Consider the following 10,454-nt stretch of genomic DNA (forward strand, 5'->3'; position numbering starts at 1 on the left):
CGGAGAAGGCCCTGTTCTCCTGTTGCCACCCTCCAAACCTCTGGAGGAGGAGGCACACGAAGGAGGGCCTTGGAAGATGATCTCAGGGTCCAGGTAATAAAACAATCACCTTCTATTAACAACACAAGTAATAAAAAGGCTAAACAGCACAACCACAAGAAAAGGCCTATGATAAATTTCACATATTATAAAATTCCTGGAAGGCGTCTCTTTGCATGGCATTTTTTATCTGCTGGAAAAAACAAAATACTGTAATAATTTTGCAGAGAGCTGGCGGTGCACAAGGGGGAGCTGTCCAGCAGGCTCCTGCAAGCAAGCAGCATCATCGTTACATAAGGCCAGCCGAGAAGACGCTGAACCTGCGCAGGAAGCCGGAGAGGCGGCTCGGCGTGCAATGGAGGAGGAGGGCGGAAGACGGCAGAAGGAAGAGGAGGAGGAGCCCTGCCGGTGACCTTCGCTCTCTCCGGCGCCGGCTTTGCAAAACGGCTGCAAGCGCCGGGCTCCTCCGCAAGCACCTCCCCGACGGCGCGCCCAGCTCTTTCCTTTGCGCCATGGCGGAGCTGGCGTGGGCTCTGGGGGCCTTGGCCGCCTTCTTCGCCCTGCTGGACGGCTGGTACCTGCTGCGGGTGCCCGTGACGCTGCTGTACGCGCGCTGGGCGCTGCCCACGGTGTGGGACCTGCTGGAGGAGCAGAGCTACGCGAGCCGGGTGCTGCCGTCGGACCTGGACTGCCTGGTGCACATGAACAACGCGCGCTACCCGCGCGAGGCGGACCTGGCGCGCCTGGCGCACCTGACGCGCTGCGGGCTCCTGCGCGCCGTCCGGGGCTTAGGCGCGCACACGGTGCTGGCCGCCTCGACGTGCCGCTACCGCCGCTCGCTGCACCTGCTCGAGCGCTTCGACGTGCGCACGAGGCTGCTGGGCTGGGACGCGCGCGCCTTCGTCCTGGAGCAGCGCTTCGTGCGCGCCCGGGACGGTTTCATATGCGCCGTGCTCCACGTCCGGCTGCACGTGGTGGGGGCCAGCCCCGCGCAAGCCGTCGAGAGCCTCTGCCGCAGGAAGGTGAGTCGGAACCGGGCGTGGGCATGAGCTTAGCTAGGTTTTTGGTTCTTGCGGGGCAGCCAAAGTGGCTGAGCTTCTTTTGGGGTTGGGGCAGAACCTCAGATAATGGAGTGCTTTCAATGCTTTTCAATTATATTTGTGGATCTGCCCCCCAAACAAAAGCCTGCACCCCCCCCCCCGAAAAAAAAGAATCCTGGATACGTCCATCATGGTCTAGGACAGGCCAGGTGGGTGCAAAATTGTTCTTCGGATCCTAATAATTCACTAAACCTAAACATTTAGCACTGTTGTTTATTTGTTTCTCTGTCTTGTTGAATTTATATACCTATCCCCCGGGGGTCTCAGGGCGGTTCACAGAATATAATCAAGATATAAAACCATGAAATATTAATAAAAATAAAAACAACAACCCAATAGCCCGCCCCCGCCCCCATTAAAAAGACACGTTTTAAAAGGGCATAGGATGTACAGTAAATCGGATCAACCAAAAGCCTGGTTTAAAATGAACATTCTTGCCTGGTGCCTAAAGGTGTCTAATGAAGGCGCTGGGCGAACTTCCCTGGGGAGAGCATTCCACATACGGGGAGCCAATGCAGAGAAGGCCCCGTTCTCGTGTTGCCACCCTCCATACGTCTCGAGGAGGAGGCATACGAAGAAGGGCCTCAGAAGATGATATTAGGGTCCAGGTAGGTTCATATGGGAAGAGGCAGTCCTTGAGGTCTTGCGGTCCTGAGACATTTAAGGCTTTATAGGTCAAAACCAGCACTTTGAATTGGGCCTCGAAACTAATTGTAGCCAGTGCAGTCGGACCAGGATCAGTGTAATACAGTCATACCTCTGGTTGCGTTCGCTTTGGGTTGCATTCGCTATGGGTTACGAATGTGCCAAACTCAGAAGTACCGGAATGGGTTACTTCTGGGTTTCGGTGTGCGCACATGTGAAGAAGCGCTAAATCGCGATTTGCAGAAGCGCCGAATCGTGCCGCGCACATGCGCAGATACAGCGCTTCAGTTGTGCTCTTTTCATGTTGCAAACGGGCCTCCGGAACGGATCCCGTTCGCAACCAGAGGTACCACTGTATGCTCAAACCATCTTGCCAGTCCGGTGAGCAACCTGGCCGCTGTATTCTGCGCTGGCTGAAGTTTCCGAACTGTCTTCAGAGGCAGCCCTACGTATAACGCCTTGCAGTAGTTCTGTTACAGTATTTTCATTGCAAAATAAGAAATAAAAAAATTCTTTCCAGTAGCACCTTAGAGACCAACTCAGTTTGTTCTTGGTATGAGCTTTCGTGTGCATGAAGAAGTATCTGAAGAAGTTTGCATGCACACGAAAGCTCATACCAAGAACAAACTTAGTTGGTCTCTAAGGTGCGACTGGAAGGAATTTATTTTATTTTATTTTGCAAATAACAACAACACTTTTATAATTTATACCCCACTCATCTGACTGGGTTTTCCCCAGCCACTCTGAGCAGTTCACAGCACATACTAAAAACGTCAAAGATTAGAAACTTCCCAACACAGGGCCTGCCTTCAGATGTCTTCTTCAGACACACTGAAACAGAAGTCACCAGATCCTTAAATATAGTGAGGGAGTGGGGAGGGGTATTACTCAGAAGGGTGGTGGGAATGGGGTATTGGCTGATAGGTGTGGAAAACCTGTTGACGACTCTTAACAACTGCAATTGGTCTTACAGGGAAAGGCAAGGGGTGAGATGGCTAAAGATAGATTTGTCATGTAGAATGAGATAAGAATCCAATGTCTTTGTTCAGACCAGGTTTCTCCATGGTTTTAAGTTTGGTGATTAGTTGCAACTCAGCCACTTCTCTTTCCAGTCTATTTCTGAAATTTCTTTGTATTAAGACAACTACATTGAGATCTTTTATAGAATGTCCTGGAAAGAGAAGTGACTGAATTGCAACTAATCACCAAACTTAAAACCATGGAGAAACCTGGTCTGAATAGAAACATTGGATTCTTATCTCATTATACATAACATAGCCATCTCACCCCTTGCCTTTCCCTGCAAGACTAATTGCAGCCGTTAAGAGTCGTCAACAGGTTTTCCACACCTATCAGCTGATCACCCATTCCCACCATCCTTCTGAGTAATACCCCTCCCCACTCCCTCACTATATTTAAGGATCTGGTGACTTCTGTTTCAGTGTATCTGAAGAAGTGTGCATGCACACGAAAGCTCATACCAAGAACAAACTCAGTTGGTCTCTAAGGTGCTACTGGAAGGAATTTTTTTATTTCTTATTTTGTTTTGACTATGGCAGACCAACACAGCTACCTACCTGTAACTAGTATTTTCGTTTTTTCCATTTGTTTCTTATATTGAATTATACTGTATTGCAATTTGGGATTCTATGGAGTGCAAACTGCAATACAGTACGATACAGGGCGATATATAAGAAATGGAAGTGTAAATAGAAATCGTATAGCATCTGGAGCAGTGCATTACAATTGTAGGGAAACCAGCAGATTCCTAATTTCTTAAGCTCCTCCGCTTGGTCTCTGCTTTGATGCATCTGAAGAAGTACCGTATTTTCAAGCGTATAAGACGACTGGGCGTATAAGACGACCCCCAACTTTTCCAGGTAAAATACAGAGTTTGAGATATACTCGACCACAGATTCTCCACCCGGCATATAAGACGACCCCCGACTTTTGAGAAGATTTTCCTGGATTAAAAAGTAGTCTTATATGGCAGAATATACAGTATATTGCAGGCCCCTACGAATTCACTATTCAGGAAGACTTGGGGAATAGTAGGGCAGTTAGAATGGTTTTTACAGACCCTCCAAGTGTCCCTACTTTCCAGGGACAGTCCTGGGTTTACAGAAGCCGTCCCGGTTCCTGATTTGATCCCGGAATGTCCTGCTTTTCCTTAGGGTGTCCCTAATTTTCATCAGAGAAAATGTTGAAGGGTATGGAGATACGCAACCCCTGAGCCAAGGAGATAACCATACAATCTATAAAGGCATGCCTGTTCAGGGAAGTTAAAACATTAATAAAAACATATTAAAACATTAAAAATTAAATATGTTGGAAGCAGCCCAGAGTGGCTCGTCAGATGGGGGCGGGTTAATAATAATAATAATAATAATCCATGACACAAGAGACATTGCTGGCCACCAGCTCTTAAAAGAGGGCTGGACAAATTCATTGAGATGAATTTTGCTTATGTCCCCATGCATGTTGAATTGTCTGAGGAGATCGATGGAGACTTTAAATTAGACAGTCCGTATTTCTGCCCTGGCTAAGCTAAATTCACTCACACGTGGCCTTCCGAATTGGTGGCATGCGATTTCCATCGATTAACCCTACTTTTGAGTGAAGAAGTACCTCCTCTTTTCTGCCCTAGTCCTTATTTACCGTATATACCCGAGTATAAGCCGACCCGAATATAAACCGAGGCACCTAATTTTCCTACAAAAACCTGGGAAAGCTTATTGACTCGAGTATAAGCCGGTTCACCTTTGCTGCTGTGGAGGAGGAGGAGGAACGAGCAGCCCGAAAGCAACCCTTTGGGCTGCTCCTTCCTCTTCTTCCTTTGCCAAGTTTGCATTTATGCGAGCAGTTCAGGAATGGAACAAGCTGCCTGGGGAGAGTAGAGAACCGCCGTTCTTGTACACTTCTTAAGGAATGGTTGACTGGGGAGAGCGGGTGGCGGCACGAGCGGAGAGAAAGGGCTTCTTTCTCGCCACCCCCACCACCCGCCTCACTCGAGTATAAGCCGAGGGCAGCTTTTTCAGCACAAAAAATGTGCTGAAAAACTAGGCTTATACTCAAGTATATATGGTAATTCCATTTATGACTCCCTTTCCATAAAATATCTCGAGGCGGTTTCGCAATAAAAAGCATCGGCAATAAAAGACAATTACCCGCATCCCATATATGAAAACAATTAGAACAATTAAGAAGGCTTTCATATGTAAAAAACAAAAATAATTTGAAATGCAGTTCGGAAGCCAACTGAGATAAAGGTCTTCCAATATTCAGCTTCGCCGGAGGTCGGAGGCAGCGAGGCTCCTGAATACGAGTTGTTGGAATTCACAGGAGGAGAGAGAATGCTTTTGTGCTTGAATCCTGCCTGCAGGTTTCCCTTTGGGGCATGTGGTTGGGCAGTGTGAGAACAGGATCATAGAACTTTAGAGGTGGAAGGGACCCCCCCAAAGGCCATCCAGTCCAACCCCCCTGGAACGCAGCAATCTCAAAGCATCCGTGACTGATGGCCATCCAACCTCTGCTTAAAAACCTCCAAGGAAAGAGAGTCCCCCCCCCCCACATTCCAATGGGATGGCTAGAGAGGCCATAATTATACCCACTATGACAAGCGCAGCTGCGCCATTAGGATCCAAACATGCTAAAATCCTGCTGGCCTTTTTTTAAATGTATACAGTCGTATCTTGGAAGTCGAACGGAATCTGTTCCGGAAGTCCGTTCGACTTCCGAAACGTTCGGAAGCCAAAGTGCGGCTTCCGATTGGCTGCAGGAAACTCCTGCAGCCAATCGGAAGCCCCCCCCCCCCCGGACATTCAGGTTCCAAAGAACGTTCGGAAACTGAAACACTCACTTCCGTGTTTGCGGCATTCAGGAGCCAAAACATCCGAGTACCAAGACGTTCGGGATCCAAGGTACGACTGTACAGTGGTTCCCTCCGGATATGAACTTAATTCGTTCCGGGGGTCCGTCCAAAACCCGAAAAGTCCGTAAGCAGAGGTGCCACTTCTGCGCATGCGCGAGCTGCGAAAACCCGGAAGTATACTTCCGGGTTTGCCGCGACTGTATCCCGAAAATACACAACCGGAGGTGGACGTAACAAGAGGTACGACTACTTCTAAAACTGCTGATTTTGAATCGGAACATTTACAGGGAAGCACGTTCTTGACACCCGATTCCATCAGCATTTATAACCCGCATATTAACGTTTTGTGTCACAGCTTAGAGGTTTCGATGACGAAGTGTTGCGTAAATCCTGTATAATTAAATATTAAAATGCCGCCACCCCCAAATGCCTTCCACCTAGAAAACTAGCATGTCAGGGACAAATGGTGAGCTTCCAGATATCATCTGGCTTCCCACGAGCAAAGAAGCAGAATTCATAGGAGAAGACAAACAGCCTCCTAATTAGTTACGAATGAGCCAGGTATGCAAATTACAAAGCTTCTGGCAAGGAGAAATTGAATTAATAAGGCACTTGGAAGATGCTCAGGTGAAAATACCATTGCATGCTCCCTCCTGTGTCCCCGTGGATTGAGAGGAGTCTGCGATGGAGGATTATAGAAACAGCAAACAGTCTTACTACACCTTAAAAACTTAACAGGCAGGGTGGATTTGATTTAAATCAAATCGATTTAAATCAAGATTTTAAACACTAGTCAGTAAGACTTGGTTTTAATCTTCTTTTTTCCAGAAAGACTCGTTCTTGCTGGTGTAATCTTAATATTTACAACCAGATGAAGGTTTCATTTTGGGAATAATAAACTTCCAGAGTAGTTTTTACAGTAATATCAAAAATTACTGATTTGGTTATACTATTAGAAATACATAGACAGTTAATTATGAAATTATTGTGAGGTTTAATAAATCAACTGTTTATATTTGGACAGCTTTTCTGCTGTACTTTATTGGAAATGGAGAAATATAATCATTTCCTTAATAACAATTTAAACAATTTATTTAACTATACCAATACCATTATAGCATATGTATCCATGTTTGTTAACTGATATGGTTAAACAATTTAAAAAAAAAAAAAAAACTTAGACTGAGTTTTATCACACATGAAAAACTTAAAACAAATCCGTATTTCCTGATGAATAGCCTTTGGACTACAATGTAACTTAAATAGAAAATAATCTTTAGGGGGGGAATTCCTCCAAAAGCATTTTATTTTAAAAATCTGATTTAAATTTTTTAAAATCCATTTTTTAATTATTATTTTTTAAAATCATTTGATTTTTATCCACCCTCTTATCAGGTTTAAAAGGTAAAGGGACCCCTGACCATTAGGTTCAGTCGTGTCCGACTCTGGGGTTGCTGCGCTCATCTCACGTTACTGGCTGAGGGAGCCGGCGTATAGCTTCTGGGTCATGTGGCTAGCATGACTGAGCCGCTTCTGGCGAACCAGAGCAGCGCACGGAAACGCCATTTACCTTCCCGCCGGAGCGGTACCTATTTATCTACTTGCACTTTGACATGCTTTCGAACTGCTAAGTTGGCAGGAGCTGGGACCAAACAACGAGAGCTCACCCCGTTGCGGGGATTCGAACCGCTGACCTTCTGATCGGCAAGCCCTAGGCTCTGTGGTTTAACTCACAGCGCCACCCGCGTCCCATGTTATCAGGTTTACTATGACTTAAAATGTTGTTGGACTCAATAATAATAATAATAATTTATTATTTATACCCCGCCCATCTGGCCGGGTCTCCCCAGCCACTCTGGGCGGCCTCCAACAAATACCAAAATACAATACAAAGTCACAAATTAAAAACTTCCCTAAACAGGGCTGCCTTCAGGTATTTTCTAAATGATAGGTAGTTGTTTATTTCTCTGACCCCTGATGGGAGGGCATTCCACAGGGCGGGCGCCACTACCAAGAAGGCCCTCTGTCTGGTTCCCTGTAGCTTTGCCTCTCGCGGTGAGGGAACCACCAGAAGGCCCTCGGTGCTGGATCTGAGTGTCCGGGCTGAACGGTGGGGGTGGAGACGCTCCTTCAGGTATACAGGACCGAGGCCGTTTAGGGCTTTAAAGGTCAACACCAACACCCGCCTTGTCAGTTGCTTGAAGTGACCTCTTAGCTGCCTGGTATATAAAGGAGGAAATCTTGAGCGGAACGGCAGTGAGTTGCAAAAATTAGTGAGTGGCTCCTGTGGTGCAGGGGTTAGAGCAGAGGTTCCCGAACCTATTTGGCCTACTGCCACGTTTCCAGAAAAAGATTACTCTGCGCCCCACCCCCCTGGAAATCTGCCTTCTTTAAGCGAACAAACAGAGAGATGCCATGACAAATTTGCATTCTTTTACAGGTGAAACTCGAAAAATTAGAATATCGTGGAAAGGTTCATTTCTTTCAGTAATTCAACTTAAAAGGTGAAACTAATAAATGAGACAGACTCATGACATGCAAAGCGAGATATGTCAAGCCCTTATTTGTTATAATTGTGATGATTATGGCGTACAGCTGATGAGAACCCCGACTTAACAATTTCAACTTTGGGGTTTTCATCAGCTGTGCGCCATAATCATCACAATTATAACAAGCAAAGGCTTGACATATCTCGCTTTGCATGTCATGAGTCTATCTCATATATTAAACTCCAGTAGCTAATGAAAACAATTGCTTACATAAATGGACTTTTCCACAATATTCTAATTTTTCGAGTTTCACCTGTATGTATCTATATTACCGGTACTACCTGTTATGATACGTCCCGGGGGGGCAAGTTGTTAGACTGACCCCCAGGCAGGAACGAAGCTTGCGTGCCCTCCTGGCTACTTGAGTCCAGGGGCACATTAGTAATATGTGATTGTTCCCCAGCTTGAAGAACAACACACACAAGCCGTGAAGGCTAAAACTACTTTATTGCAGTTAAAATGCAGAATATGTTTCTGCTATCCAGCTCATTAGTTCAGAGCTGTCTGTAATGGCGTCCAGCATCTCTCGAGCCAGAACTGAAAGTAAAGTACAACAGTACAGTGAACAAACATCACGTGTGTGAGAAAGCTGATAGGACTGGTAGCTTTCCCACAGGATAAAAACAGACACAGTCAAGCTGGCCTTGCTGCTGCAGCGTTCGCAGCTCGGCATGTTATAATATCACAACACTACCTACATCCGACAACATTGGCCAAATAGGCAACCTGTGATCCACTTCCTGGGCCTGGGGAAGCTGGAAAGAGTTCCCCCATGCCCGAGAAAACCCCTCGCCTCCAGCACAACCACCAGATCCAGGGGAAGCATTGTCCCTGTCTCACAACGGTGCCTGACCTGGTGGTTAGCTTCATTACACAACAGATGAAACCTGTACGAACGGTTTTTCAGAAGTTTCAAAAGATACCTGAAAGTGCCACGGCAGTCATTCAGATTTCATTACCAAACGTGGCTCTTTTTTCACGTTTAGAAATCAGATTTTGAGAACTCGGTTGCTGTGTTTTTCTCCCCCCCCCCCCACGTGAAAACCAGCTTTTGTTCCTCGGATCCATATTGGATTCCCCCACCATTTCCCCCCCACACACACACCTATTTCATCTTCTTCCTCTGTTCTTATAGGTGGAGTCTCCTGAACTTCCCGAAGAGATACTACACTGGTTGAAATACACTGAAGTCAGCAGCCAAAAGTTACGGGCAGAGAGCGATTTGCAGGAAAACAACAAGGAAGAGTAATGGGATACCTCAAACCCACCCCGTTATGTCCTCGGTGCGGGATCCTTCCTGCGGAATTGCTGAGGATTATTCAGACTCCCCTTTTCAGCTACCGTGAAAAATAAAAGGCATTGGTGACCCTACCCAGTGCACTGCATCAACAACAAAGCCAGACAACTTGATAAGTCAGCCCCAAAGGATTGGGACCACGCAGAGCAATCTTATGGTTCCACCCTGTCGGCAGCCGTACACAGGGAAATAATGTCACACCAACCCATAGTATAGCTCTGGATTTGGTAGCGATCCTGTCCCTATCCACTGGGCATTACTCGAAAACAGGAATGCCTTCCCCTGAAACCTGATGTCGTTAACCTGTTCTTGTTTACGAAAGCCAGCCCTGATAATTCTGTGGTGACCGTCATGGCCCAGAAAACGTAGGAAAGATGTGTTTTGGGTCTATGAAAGGAGAACCCAGTTGACTTCTTGATTTGAGATCACCACAGATCCAGGGCTCTGCAGAAACCAAAGTATAAACACGCAACCTAGTCTTGCGGGGAAGCCTGGGTTGCCGTCTGCTTACAAACTGGAGTCAGCGACGTTGCTCTCCAGATGTTGTTGAACTAAAGCACACCTCGTTGGCCAGGCTGATGAGGGTGGAGTCCACAACATCTGCAGAGCAGCGTTTTGGCTACCCCGACCTACTGTGACGGATCTGCTGCTGTTTCCCATTCGCACAAGGCTAGCTTCATGCAAACGCTTGAAACCGGAGGTGGGGAGCCAGTGGTCCTCCAGATGTTCCTGGGACCACATCTCCCGTCATCGCAGGCCATCGGCCACTTTGGATGGGGCTGGTGGGAGTTGGAACTCCAAACGAGATCTGGAATGCCACAGGTTCCTTGTCCCTCCAGTGTTTAATGGAAACAGGTGTGCATCCATCAGAGTCCAAGTGGACCACACAAGACCTTCAACTCTTTCTGCTGGAAGGTCATGCAGGCCTTCTAGCAGAAAGAGTTGTGCCACCC

General features: G+C 46.8%; 1 protein-coding gene across 1 annotated transcript; it reads left to right on the top strand.

The window, feature by feature from the left end:
- The first annotated feature begins 333 nt into the window (after positions 1–333).
- Positions 334–10,454, top strand: THEM6 (thioesterase superfamily member 6). Its single transcript, XM_033155935.1, has 2 exons — positions 334–1,061; positions 9,340–10,454. The coding sequence occupies exons 1-2, from the start codon at positions 552–554 to the stop codon at positions 9,451–9,453; spliced, it is 624 nt and encodes a 207-aa protein (XP_033011826.1). The 5' UTR covers positions 334–551; the 3' UTR covers positions 9,454–10,454.

Source organism: Lacerta agilis, chromosome 7, assembly GCF_009819535.1.
Source record: "Lacerta agilis isolate rLacAgi1 chromosome 7, rLacAgi1.pri, whole genome shotgun sequence".
Taxonomy (NCBI): Eukaryota; Metazoa; Chordata; class Lepidosauria; order Squamata; family Lacertidae; genus Lacerta; species Lacerta agilis.